General features: G+C 48.1%; 1 protein-coding gene and 1 pseudogene across 1 annotated transcript; both read right to left on the bottom strand.

Moving 5' to 3' along the window:
• Window positions 1-4,182: 4,182 nt before the first annotated feature.
• LOC127302239 (chloroplast envelope quinone oxidoreductase homolog) lies at window positions 4,183-5,564 on the bottom strand (annotated as a pseudogene).
• A 35-nt stretch (window positions 5,565-5,599) lies between these two features.
• On the bottom strand, window positions 5,600-6,836 carry LOC127302237 (quinone-oxidoreductase QR1, chloroplastic-like). The gene is made up of 2 exons (XM_051332656.2): window positions 6,460-6,836; window positions 5,600-6,382 (listed from the first exon to the last, which is right to left on the bottom strand). The coding sequence occupies exons 1-2, from the start codon at window positions 6,766-6,768 to the stop codon at window positions 5,672-5,674; spliced, it is 1,020 nt and encodes a 339-aa protein (XP_051188616.1). The 5' UTR covers window positions 6,769-6,836; the 3' UTR covers window positions 5,600-5,671.
• Window positions 6,837-14,274: the final 7,438 nt, after the last annotated feature.

Here is a 14,274-nt window from a genome sequence, read left to right as displayed (position 1 = left end):
TAGGATATATCAGATATTATCTAGAAGTCTGGGACTAGCACAATGGTGAAAAGGACAACATGAAAAAATATTTTACACATGAAAAACAATACACAACTCTAAAGCGGCACATACTTGTTTTACAGACATGCATGACTATCCTGTGGGGAGATTCGACACTTATAGCGAAAAACTCCCACTTCAAGGCTACCGACCCCAACTTTTAATATGCATTAAGGTTAGGGTTTCCATTATGGTAATTAAAATGTATGCATCTACAACCGTGATCACCCAAGGTCGACTTGACGGTGCCGCTGTATTCATGGAGTCAATGCAAGGATATGGTTTTTCCCATATTCATGTGTGGAACGCAAGGAACAAGTTAGAGTTTTTCTTCCACACAATAGAATAGTTAATGACTCGACAAAATCCTATCTCACATCTATGATATTCATCCGGAGTTCGAAGGGGTTGGGTATTTCACATTTGCACCAACAATGGTACATGCAATCCTAGCTAGGGATTTCGTGTCCCCTAACGTGGGGCCGGCTTTCAAAAACCTAGTGTCGTCATGGTTCATGCCGCCATCTCCAAAACTCCCATTTTGGCGGACCAAGATGCCTCGGTTCAAACCCTCACATGATCATAATGGTACCGATACCATGATTCCATTTGGGCGATCAATCACATGATTCACCGGCCACAACCTCGTGTTATCTACATCTAGTGAAGCTCAGATCGAAACTTTTGTACTCTTGTTCGCCGCGCTCCCGACACTCCTTCCGTATATCTCGTCGGACTTCTAGACAAGGTCTTTTATTACCAATTTCATGCGTGTTCCATGGACTGATGGCGCCTTGGTAATACATCAGTTGCCGGACCCGCGTGCCTCAATTGACGATCAGATCGGTCCCCCCCCCCCCCTCGTCGGCTGCGCCTATTCGCCCTTTCGATGTTAACTCCAACGGCCAGGCCTAGTGACGCATTCGTCGTGATTCCTTGACCATTTCAAGGCATCTTCGTGTCATAAAATTAGGTCATTGAGTTGTCCGATACATGCATATATAGCATATCCCCTCAAGAGGGAGAAAAGAGAGAGAGATGAATATGGCATACGGGTACATGGTTTTCTCTTACCAACTTAATTTCTGTACTCCCTCCGATCCGATCCAAATTAATCGACTCCACTTTGTTTAAATGTGAATGTAACTAGTCAACAAACGCATCTAGATACATTCATATCTAAACAAAGTGGAGTCAAAAAAAAATTTGTATCGGAGGGAGTAGAATGTGTAGACACGCACAGCTAATACAAGAGAGAAATTATTTGATCAAAGACGCGTAGAGGAAAAAATCAAGTCGTGTGGGTAGGAGTGGTAGCAATATATTTCCCGCGCAGGATTTGGCCTCACTCGCCAGAAAATTATTGCTTTGGGCCGGGACCAAAATGTGACCCTTCGGGCCTTCCCAGCCCGCAGGCCCATTTTTCTTTTAGCTCCGAACGAGACGCGACCCCCCTCCCTGACCGAAACCCAAACGCCGCCGCCGCCGCCGCTCCTTCCCTCGCCGGCCGCCGTCCCATCTTCCCCCTGCCACGAACCTCCTCCCATCCTCCGCCCCCACCTTCCTCCGTCCCAGTTCCACCCGCTCGCGAACCCCTCGCACCAGATCGACCGGCGCCGCCCAAGACTCGCCGACGGGAGGAACGGCACCGCACGGACCATGGAGACGCGGCCGGCTGGCTCGCCGGCGCCCGCGTGCAACCATGCGCGCGGCTCCGTCGAGCTGGCCGGACCGGGTCGCGCAGTTTGGCCGAGAGGCCGTTGGGTGGTGCTCCACGCCGGCGAGGTGCCTCCGGTCATCAGGAGTCGCCCGCAGCGGTGACTCATCGTACGCGACGCGCTGCAAGATGGGCGTCTCCTCGGAGGAGGGGAACGGCAGTGGTCTCCGCCCGGGACGCCGCTGCTCACCGGAATCCTACGCCGCTGATGAAGTCCCCGACGCCCGGCGTCTCTGCGGTAGGCGCATGATCTGAAGTGACCGGGTGCAGGAGGCATCCACGTCGTCCACAAGGTCTCCCCCAAGCACCACCGCTGCTACCTCCACACCTCCATCGTTCAGGACCTCGTCGCATCCAAAGGTCGATATTTGTTTGCTCTGTTCCTCCGCATTATGCCTCCATTAGAATCATGTTTAGCACCAGGGCTTAATTAGATTCATGTAAGCGTCAGGCTTAATTAGCAGCTGTGGCTTAATCATCATGATGCCTCCATTAGAGTCCGTTGAAACATTGGGTGATGTATGCGTGATGAAAGGAACCACTGAAACATCATGATATCTGAGAGATAAATTTCCTGGGTTGGCTTTTAGATTCATGCTACTGCCTGTAACGTGTATTTGAACCTGAACCTGTTTCGCAGCAACAAAGGTCACTTTTTTCTGTATGCTTGACATGGTGAGAAAACTTGGTAACCTCTAGGTGTCGGATTGCTGCCATGTTTACAGTAGATGCTTTACCTTAAAAAAAAACTCTTGCCAAAAATCACAGCAACCATTAAATTATTTCTAGTGTACTACTAGAAGTAAGTTGGCATGTTGATATTTAGTTCTGCGAAGCAAAGCTAGTTGTGCATTGTATGTTGATTATAGGTGCAGGGCGGTTCCAGTCGGTGCTGAAATTGCGCAAAGTAGCCAATTGCTTGTATATCATTTGCTAGATGACATGTTTTTCTGTTTCTGCCATTTCCCAATATGTGTTTATGTGTATCTGCTGTGCATGACTGCACGGTGCTTAATCGATCTTAGTGTTGTACATTGAAACACCAGTGTTTTGTATCTGAGGAAGCAGATTATGTGGTGTGCTATTTGTGAAGGTGCTCTCTGATATAGCGATGGATAGCATTGGTAATTGTTAAGCAAGCCGGTAGCTCACATGATTTCTACTCAATCCATGCAGTTTATGATCTGCATGGATAATTGGTGCAGTGCATTTGTGTTGTACATTAAAACACCAGTGTTGTGTATTTGAGGAAGCATAGTACCTGTTTGTGAAGGTGCTCTAGTATAGTGAAAATCGTTGGATAGTATTGGACTATTGGTAATGTGTTAAGCAAGCTGCTAGCTCACAGGATTTCTACTCAATCCATGCAGTTTATGATGTGGATCAATAATGTTTCTTCTCTATTTGCCAATTGCAACTTGTAGTAGGAGTAGTGTATAATGCTTGATATATTGTTTATGTTGATTGATGCATTCAGTCATGGTAGCATATCTAGCAAAAAGAGATTCTTATACTGTGAGTGCTGCCATTTTAAGGTTGAAATTCTCTCTCTCTCTTTTTGGTAGCCAAAGTAAGACTCCCCAGGTTCAAAAAAAAAAGTAAGACTCCCATGCGTGGGATGCTGTGGTCGTGTGTCCATTGGACCAGCTTGCTGATGCCTGTTGTTTGAAGTGCAGTTAAGCTGTTGAGCAGCAGCAGCAGCGGAAGAAGTGAAGTGCAGCTTGCTGGGCGGTGAGGGCGAGAAAGAAGATGGGCGAGTTTTGTGTGGTTGCAAGTTGAGAAGCTGGGGTATCTCTGGCGATGGTGCCGCGAACTGCAGGATGTTGTTGCGGTGTCCCGTTAGACATGCTCGCTGACGCCTCTGGCGATGGTGCCGCGAACAGCAGCGGAGGAAGTGAAGCGAAGTGTGTTGGGCGGTGACCCCGACAGAGAAGAAGAAAAACGTGTACGACTTTTTTTTTTTTTGGCAGAGGAAGTTGCTATGGTTCGATACTGTTTTTGTGAAATTTTGTTGTGACCCGATCGATGATGTGTATGCATGTGTGCTGATAATACTATTACGTCTGTTTGTAAAAGGATGTGAAAAAATTATCTGAATTTGGATGTGTCTATACATTCTGTAGTAGTGTATAGATACATCCGAATTTGGGTAAATCTTGGACATCTTATTTGTGGACGGAAGTAGTAGTATATGTGACTCTTGTGGTGAAAGACTGATTATTGTGTGGTGTGAAGGTCTTGCTGGCCCGCATTCAGAATGCATAGAACAAAATATGCATGTAGCGATCTATTATCGAGCGGTAACGCAACGATCTGGGATACTAGTACATGGTAGGCTCAGGTGGAGCTGCAGCGGATGGAAGCTTTGAAACCGATCTGGAAAAAAGAAGTCGACGTGTGTATGCCATGTGCTAATGTTAATGTAGTGGGGGGTGAAAACCTTGTAGTGCTGCGTATCTAGGAACCATGTTAATGTATGCGGATGCTCGATCGGGTCCTTCCTATGTACCTCCTCACGCCGGGGTGGGCCAGGAGCTATTTGCTGTGGACCCTTTGTTCGTGTCTTGTGCTTGGTGGACCACCAGCTGTTTACTCTAAGCTAAAAAAAAAAAAAAAAGCTGTTTACTCCGTCCGGACTCCTCGGACCAAGGCGAGGTTGCGCGCGCCGCAGGTGCCTGTTACCGCCTAGTGGCAGAAAAGAAATGGCAAAGTCTGCCTATCTTATCACTCGGCGTCTTCTACCATGTCCACGATGATCTTACCGGTAGCGTGACCGCTCATGCTCTTGGCCCAGCCCTCGTCAGCGGGTAACGCGAGTCGACCACCGCCCGGATCTTCCCCTGCACCACCAATCCCATCAGTGCGTCCATGTCCTGCTTCTTCGGCGACTCAATAAGCGGCACCAGCCTCTTCTTGGAGAAGCACAGCCAGTGCAGCACCGCGACGCCACAGACGCGGTGCGCGGGTGAGGTCCACCACCACGCCACCGGCGTCCGCGGCGCCGGCGAACGCCGACCACGGGAACCCTCCGCGCGATGCACCACCGCATCGTGCTTCCGTCCGGACGGCCCACGCAGCGCGGTGCCCTCCGAGGTGCGATGATCTAGCGCCTCGTCGGCGCCGAGGCCCCGAACGAGGTCCAGGTTGCGCGCGCCACGGTAGCCGTGACGTGGTGGTGTCCCGCGAGGCTAGCCAGCTGCACGGCGAATGTGCCGACGCCGCCGGAGGCCGCGGTGACCAGCACGTTCTTTGCGGGGCCGTCGCCGGCGTCGAGGCCGACCCCGGCCGTCCTGAGCGCCATGAGCGCGGTGGCTGCCGCGATAGGAATGCACGCGCCTTCAACTGCCGACACTTCCGGCGGCCTCAACGCCGCATTCGATGCTGACACCACGGCGTACTCGGCCAGGCCGCCGCTACCCTGAGACCACCAAAAAAACATCAGTAAACAACCAAACCGGAGCAGGCGCCTCACGTCGCGTGCTTGCGTTTTCTTACCGGAAAGTTGACGGCGATGATTTTATCGCCTGGCCTGAAGCCGCTCACCCCAGCGCCCAACTCCACTACCTCGCCGGCGAGCTCGCAGACCGGGGTGAAGGGGAACTTGCTGGGCGGAAGGGCCGCCCGACGCCCTTTACGGAACCTCCGATCCGGCGGGTTGATCTTTGGCGGCCTCCACCCGAACCAGCAGCTCGCCTTTCTTCGGAGACGGCACCGGCACCTCCACGTGCTTGAGGCCCTCGGCTCCTCCGCCGTATTTGTGGTACTGTACGGCCCTCATTATCCTCGAAGAAGATGGTGAAGACATGCGAGAGTAGGTCGTGGTACATCATTATCCTCAGAAAAGAAATAGCAAAGTATGGCTATCTTACAATAATTCACTAAGTGACATGGCGTGCTCGTGGTACATCATTATTACTCTGCGTCTTCTACCATGTCCACGATGATCTTACCGGTGGCGTGGCCGCTCATGCTCTTGGCCCAGCCCTCGTGCGCCCTGCTCAGCGGGTAACGCGAGTCGACCACCGCCCGGATCTTCCCCTGCACCACCAATCCCATCAGTGCGTCCATGTCCTGCTTCTTCGGCGACTCAATAAGCGGCACCAGCCTCTTCTTGGAGAAGCACAGCCAGTGCAGCACCGCGACGGCCACAGACGCGATGCGCGGGGTGAGGTCCACCACCACGCCACCGGCGTCCGCCAGCGCCGGCTTGAATGCCGACCATGGGAACCCCTCCGCGCAGTGCACCACCGCATCGTGCTTCCGTTCGGACGGCCCACGCAGCGACGCTCCCTCCGGCGTGCCGTAGTCCAGCGTCTCGTCGGCGCCGAGGCCCCGAACGAGGTCCAGGTTGCGCGCGCCACAGGTAGCCGTGACGTGGTGGTGTCCCGCTAGGCTGGCCAGCTGCACGGCGAAGGTGCCAACGCCGCCGGAGGCTGCGGTGACCAGCACGTTCTTTGCGGGGCCGTCGCTGGCGTCGAGGCAGACCCCGGCCGTCCTGAGCGCCATGAGCGCGGCGGCCGCCGCAATGGGAATGCACGCGCCTTGGACTGCCGACACTTCCGGCGGCCTCAACGCCGCGTTCGATGCTGACACCACCGCGTACTCGGCCAGGCCGCCGCTACCCTGAGACCACCAAAAAAACATCAGTAAACAACAAAACCGGAGCAGGCGCCTCACGTCGGGTGCTTGCGTTTTCTTACCGGAAAGTTGACGGCGATGATCTTGTCGCCTGGCCTGAAGCCCCTCACCCCAGCGCCAAACTCCACTACCTCGCCGGCGAGCTCGCAGACCGGGGTGAAGGGGAACTTGCTGGGCAGGAAGGGCCGCCCGACGCCCTTCTGGAACCTCCAGTCCAGCGGGTTGATGCTGGCCGCCTCCACCCGAACCAGCAGCTCGCCTTTCTTCGGCGACGGCACCGGCACCTCCACGTGCTTGAGGCCCTCGGCTCCTCCGCCGTACTTGTGGTACTGTACGGCTCTCATTGTTCTCGAAGAAGTTGGTGAAGACATGGCCGCTCGCCGGAACAGAGTAAGTACTGCTGCCGGCTACAGATTATCTATCTCCGGTAATGGAAGTGTCCAAGTGACGTGATGATCGTTAATGTTGCGGGCGCGCAGACGTACTTGTACATGGCGCCGGTTGAACCTCGAAGGCCGTGTACTAGTACGTCGCTTGATTTGTTTGACAGGCTGTAAACGCTGTAAGAAAACATGATCATTTCCCTTCTTACTGAAGTCCATAGTTTGATGCAACGTAGCTTTAGCCTTCTTTGCCTGAACCTTTTCCGTTTCTCTAGAATGGGGCTGCGGCTTGTTGATCTAAAAATATTGGGAAAATTTGCTACAGGACACCGTTATTTTCTGGCATTTGCCAAAACACACCGCTCGATTATGTCTTTGCCAGGTACCATTACAATTTTGTGTCACATTTGCCAGAACACACCACCTATCCGAAAACGGAAAGTTTTGTACTTTTACCAGGGATGAATGGTTTTGAAAACAAAATGCTTAACCAAAAAATTAAACAAGCGGACTGACGAGGCTCATCTACAGAATGGATTCATCCAGCTATACGCACCAAAATAAGAGCATCTTCAGATGGGTCTCCCAAAACGCCTTTTTTAAAAGATTTGGGTTGCGTCATACATTTGACCTCTTCCAACTGTCCATTCTAAATCATTTTTTTATCCGGCGCAGCCCAATATAGTGTTCGGTGCCCCGAGCCCATCTCAGCTACACAGGGGACGTGGCGGCCACTCCCCCTCCTCCGCGCAGAAGGTGTTTGATCGTTTGTCTGGTAGGCGCCGCTAATCGCTGTTTGTTGTCCCCATTGCCACCATGGATTCTAACAATTTATTTTGCCTCATAGACATGGATAGTGGCGACGAGATGATCCAACAAATGCTTGACGATGGCGCAGCCTGCAACGATGACGTTTGCGAGCACTTGGCGATCATCGCTTACCTTCACAAAATGCTTAATGACGTCGAGGAAAAGAAGAAGAGGTCGTGCCGTGGAGGTTAAAGGCCGGCAAGAAGAAAGTCAAAGCCCAAACAGAGGTTGGAGGGAACGTACTATGTTGCACAACGGCTACTTCTCCAACACTGCAACATATGCCAACAATTTTTGGCGGCGCTATAGGATGAACAAAGACTTGTTCATGGATATACTTCATGGCGTGAGAGAGTTCGACCCTACTTCAGGCTGAAGCATGACGCCGTTCTCACAGCTGGCTTCTCGTTGATCCAGAAATGCACCACCGGCATGAAGATGCTGGCATATGGAGCACCTGCCGATGCACAATACGACTACCTTCGCATGAGTAAGTCCACTGCCATTAAATGCACATACAAGTTTCGCAGAGCTATGGTGGAAAAGTTTGGCACATACACATCTTCATAGTTCGACTTAGTATCATACATGTTGTTATAGCTACATAGTTTTGCTTCCGACAATCCATGCTTCCTATGTCTCCTTTATGTTGTGACAGGAACATAGATTTGGGTCAGAGCATCCAAGCCTCACATGCCTCATATATGCATCCATTTTTTTCTACCAAGAGATAGTTGCAGGTCGTTGATGAGCCCCCTCAAATCTTCGTGAACAGCTCCTTGCTACTTGCAGATGTTGCCTGGTCTCGTATATGCTCCTTCTCGAAAATATGTGTCTACACAGCGGCGCCTATGTTCAAGCATACGCCATTCCAGCAATTGTTGTATCTGGAAGCAAATCTGATGTCGCTATAGGCAAAAACTATTTACTATGGATGCAAGTTCGATTCTTTTTGTATGGAGCAATAATGATATAGAAACATGTATTTGTTTCGTTGGAAGCAAATAATACAGTATTTTATTTTGCAGTATATTATATTTTTTCAATAAATACTGACAACAAAAATATTTGTCATATTTGTTTCATTTGGAAGCAAATTGATGCAACACCGAAATAATTCTCTAGTCTTTCAAACGATATATTTTCAAAGCCAGCAATAATAATTAGAAGGAAGCAATCACCGGTTGGTTTTGAAGCAAATATTCGTGGTAGAAATCAAAATTTGGTTGCACAGGTAATAAAGTTTACCGAAACTGGAAACTTTTTTTACACGACTAGAAATATTTGTCTCCATAGTCTCCATAGAAAGCAAGGTTGAAAAACTTTTGAAACACAATTAGATTCATATAAGAAGCATACTATTTGGCGTGGAATCTGATTTTCCTGGAGTTATTAGTTTCCATAAATTCCCGAATTCGTTTCCAAATAATCTGGAGAAGTTAATTAGAATTAGATAGAACGTGATTAACGGAATTTCTTTCAAGCTAACTAACAGCCTATGTTTTTTTTATACACAAGACAAATATTTGCGTCAAACAACTTTGCACAAGAAACCTCACAAGAAGTAAAACTACAAGTTCACCCTTGGAGAAACATGTGTCTTGCCGAAACATCATCCATCTTTCTCCACTGTCACCATCGTAGCGCCGGGAAAAGAGGCGAACAACTGCCACACTGAGATCTGGGAGAGCACCATCACATTCAATGATGCTTTTTGAGCCGATGAACCGGGTCGTCGCAGAGGACGAGCCCGAGACTTTGTGGCACGTCGGCCGGGGATCTTCCCCGTGGTCACCAGATCTCAGCGCCGCCATCTTCCACAGACTCAGTCGAAGAAGACGAACGCCGCCGCCTGCCGTCATCCACACACCAAGACGCCACACATAACTGCAGCAGCCGATGCAACCGTCACCCGCGAGAGTGCTGAACGCCAACCACCAGACACGAGTCTCACAAGATCCGAAGACCGGCGAGAAGACCAGGCCACCTGCCCCCCGATGCCACCGATTGAAGCAACACCGGGATACAGTGGAGACAAAACAGATCGCACGGTTTAATACTAGCGGTTCCCGGAAAGAGCATTATAATCCATCGAATCAGCGTGACCTGCTGCTCCAAGTCGTCGTTCGCCTCCGCTGCGCCCGCGCCCGTGATGCCGCCCTCATCACGAGCTCCCGCACGCCTCCGTCGTCGTCGCCGATTGGGTTTGTCCTCACAGAGATCCTCCTAGTTTCCCAATCCGTCTGTCTCAAGGTAGATGGCCATGTCCGCCGCCGCCACCTTCCCCAACTGGATTATTTTTTTAAAATTGAATAGCAAATGCTAAACACAATGCACATTTATATTCTCCAAAGGCCTGACAAGGATGCATGTATTGTTCACCTTTTTCACCTAGTGTGTCATTGTGTTTTATAGTCACCGCACTCCAAAAATGTTGTCACCTTATTTCGTAGGGTCTCTGTTGTGGATATACTTCATAGGTATACCATCGACATGGTCCGATTCCGGCAAGCCCGGGTGGCCCACAGATGGTGGTGATGGCTTATGGCCCACCGGGCAGCCCAGTTGCTGTTGATCCGAAAGGATGAAGTCTAGCCCAGGATAGGGAAGCCGGATCCCAACCGACCATCGGAGGAAGTCGGATCCGTGAAGGTCCATGTGCAACTCGGATCTATGGAGGCCCAGGAGTAACCCGGATCCATGGAGGCCTGATGGCGTGTATTTCACACGTTCGTTGGGCAACCCCAAGAGGAAGGTATGATGCGCACAGCAGCAAGTTTTCCCTCAGAAAGAAACCAAGGTTTATCGAACCAGGAGGAGCCAAGAAGCACGTTGAAGGTTGATGGCGGCGAGATGTAGTGCGGCGCAACACCAGGGATTCCGGCGCCAACGTGGAACCTGCACAACACAACCAAAGTACTTTGCCCCAACGAAACAGTGAGGTTGTCAATCTCACCGGCTTGCTGTAACAAAGAGTTAACCGTATTGTGTGGAAGATGATTGCTTGCAGAAAACAGTAGAACAAGTATTGCAGTAGATTGTATTTCAGTAAAGAGAATTGGACCGGGGTCCACAGTTCACTAGAGGTGTCTCTCCCATAAGATAAACAGCATGTTGGGTGAACAAATTACAGTTGGGCAATTGACAAATAAAGAGAGCATGACCATGCACATACATATCATGATGAGTATAGTGAGATTTAATTGGGCATTACGACAAAGTACATAGACCGTCATCCAACTGCATCTATGCCTAAAAAGTCCACCTTCAGGTTATCATCCGAACCCCCTCCAGTATTAAGTTGCTAACAACAGACAATTGCATTAAGTATTGCGCGTAATGTAACTAGTGACTACATCCTTGAACATAGCACTAATGTTTTATCCCTAGTGGCAACAGCACATCCATAACCTTAGTGGTTCTTGTCACTCCTCCAGATTCACAGAGGCATGAACCCACTATCGAGCATAAATACTCCCTCTTGGAGTTACTAGCATCAACTTGGCCAGAGCATCTACTAATAACGGAGAGCATGCAAGATCATAAACAACACATAAGCATAGCTTTGATAATCAACATAACAAGTATTCTCTATTCATCGGATCCCAACAAACGCAACATATAGAATTACAGATAGATGATCTTGATCATGTTAGGCAGCTCACAAGATCCGACAATGATAGCACAATGGGGAGAAGACAACCATCTAGCTACTGCTATGGACCCATAGTCCAGGGGTAGACTACTCACACATCACACCGGAGGCGACCATGGCGGCGTAGAGTCCTCCGGGAGATGATTCCCCTCTCCGGCAGGGTGCCGGAGGCGATCTCCTGGATCCCCGAGATGGGATCGGCGGCGGCGGCGTCTCGGAAGGTTTTCCGTATCGTGGTTCTCGATGCGGGGGTTTCGTCACGGAGACTTTTTATAGGCGGAAGGGCAGGTCAAGAGGCGGCACGGGGGCCCCACACTACAGGCCGGCGCGGCCAAGGGGGGGGCCGCGCCGCCTATGGTGTGGCCTCCGTGGCCCCTCTTCGTCTCTCCTTCGGACTTACGGAAGCTTCGTGAGAAAATAGGCCCCTGGGCTTTGATTTCGTCCAATTCCGAGAATATTTCCTTACTAGGATTTCTGAAACCAAAAACAGCAGAAAACAGAATCGGCACTTCGGCATCTTGTTAATAGGTTAGTTCCGTAAAAATGCACGAATATGACATAAAGTGTGCATAAAACATGTAGATAACATCAATAATGTGGCATGGAACATAAGAAATTATCGATACGTCGGAGACGTATCAGCATCCCCAAGCTTAGTTCTGCTCGTCCCGAGCAGGTAAAATGATAACACAGATAATTTCTGGTGTGACATGCCATCATAATCTTGATCATACTATTTGTAAAGCATATGTAGTGAATGCAGCGATCGAAACAATGTATATGACATGAGTAAACAAGTGAATCATATAGCAAAGACTTTTCATGAATAGCACTTCAAGACAAGCATCAATAAGTCTTGCATAAGAGTTAACTCATAAAGCAATAATTCAAAGTAGAGATATTGAAGCAACACAAAAGAAGATTAAGTTTCAGCGGTTGCTTTCAACTTGTAACATGTATATCTCATGGATATTGTCAACATAGAGTAATATAATAAGTGCAATAAGCAAATATGTAGGAATCAATGCACAGTTCACACAAGTGTTTGCTTCTTGAGGTGGAGAGAGATAGGTGAACTGACTCAACATTGAAAGTAAAAGAATAGTCCTCCATAGAGGAAAAACATCGATTGCTATATTTGTGCTAGAGCTTTGATTTTGAAAACATGAAACAATTTTGTCAATGGTAGTAATAAAGCATATGCATCATGCAAATTATATCTTATAAGTTGCAAGCCTCATGCATAGTGTACTAATAGTGCCCGCACCTTGTCCTAATTAGCTTGGACTACCGGGTCATCACAATGCATTGTTTTTACCAAGTGTCACAAAGGGGTACCTCTATGCCGCCTGTACAAAGGTCTAAGGAGAAAGCTCGCATTGGATTTCTCGCTATTGATTATTCTTCAACTTAGACATCCATACCGGGACAACATAGACAACAGATAATGGACTCCTCTTTTATGCATAAGCATATAACAACAATTAATAATTTTCTCATTTGAGATTTGAGGATTGTTGTCCAAAACTGAAAATTCCACCATGGATCATGGCTTTAGTTAGCGGCCCAATGTTCTTCTCTAACATATGCATGCTTAACCATATGGTGGTAGATCTCTCTTACTTCAGACAAGACGAACATGCATAGCAACTCACATGAAATTCAACAATGAATAGTTGATGGCGTCCCCAGTGAACATGGTTATCGCACAACAAGCAACTTAATAAGAGATAAAGTGCATAATTACATATTCAATACCACAATAGTTTTTAAGCTATTTGTCCCATGAGCTATATATTGCAAAGGTGAATGATGGAATTTTAAAGGTAGCACTCAAGCAATTTACTTTGGAATGGCGGAAAAATACCATGTAGTATAGGTAGGTATGGTGGACACAAATGGCATAGTGGTTGGCTCAAGTATTTTGGATGCATGAGAAGTATTCCCTCTCGATACAAGGTTTAGGCTAGCAAGGCTTATTTGAAACGAACACAAGGATGAACCGGTGCAGCAAAACTCACATAAAAGACATATTGAAAACATTATAAGACTCTACACCGTCTTCCTTGTTGTTCAAACTCAATACTAGAAATTATCTAGACCTTAGAGAAACCAAATATGCAAACCAAATTTTAGCATGCTCTATGTATTTCTTCATTAATGGGTGCAAAGCATATGATGCAAGAGCTTAATCATGAGCACAACAATTGCCAAGTATCACATTACCCAAGACATTTATAGCAATTACTACATGTATCATTTTCCAATTCCAACCATATAACAATTTAACGAAGAAGAAACTTCGCCATGAATACTATGAGTAGAAACCAAGGACATACTTGTCCATATGCTACAGCGGAGCGTGTCTCTCTCCCATAAAGTGAATTCTAGGATCCATTTTATTCAAACAAAACAAAAAACAAAAACAAACCGACGCTCCAAGAAAAAGCACATAAGATGTGATGGAATAAAAATATAGTTTCAGGGGAGGAACCTGATAATGTTGTCGATGAAGAAGGGGATGCCTTGGGCATCCCCAAGCTTAGACGCTTGAGTCTTCTTGATATATGCAGGGGTGAACCACCGGGTGCATCCCCAAGCTTAGAGCTTTCACTCTCCTTGATCATGTTGCATCATACTCCTCTCTTGATCCTTGAAAACTTCCTCCACACCAAACTCGAAACAACTCATTAGAGGGTTAGTGCACAATATAAATTGACATATTCAGAGGTGACACAATCATTCTTAACACTTCTGGACATTGCATAATGCTACTGGACATTAATGGATCAAAGAAATTCATCCAACATAGCGAAAGAGGCAATGCGAAATAAAAGGCAGAATCTGTCAAAACAGAACAGTTCGTATTGACGAATTTTAAAATGGCACCAGACTTGCTCAAATGAAAATGCTCAAATTGAATTAAAGTTGCGTACATATCTGAGGATCATGCACGTAAATTGGCTTAATTTTCTGAGCTACCTACAGGGAGGTGGACCCAGATTCGTGACAGCAAAGAAATCTGGAAC

This window comes from Lolium perenne, chromosome 5 (assembly GCF_019359855.2).
Source record: "Lolium perenne isolate Kyuss_39 chromosome 5, Kyuss_2.0, whole genome shotgun sequence".
NCBI classification, from domain to species: Eukaryota; Viridiplantae; Streptophyta; class Magnoliopsida; order Poales; family Poaceae; genus Lolium; species Lolium perenne.
This window is presented reverse-complemented; position numbering and strand designations above follow the sequence as displayed.

Coding starts and splice junctions, on each gene's coding strand:
- LOC127302237 (XM_051332656.2), bottom strand. CDS start 6,768: ATGTCTTCACCAACTTCTTCGAGAACAATGAGAGCCGTACAGTACCAC. Junction 6,383..6,459: donor TCATCGCCGTCAACTTTCCG/GTAAGAAAACGC, acceptor TGGTGGTCTCAG/GGTAGCGGCGGCCTGGCCGA.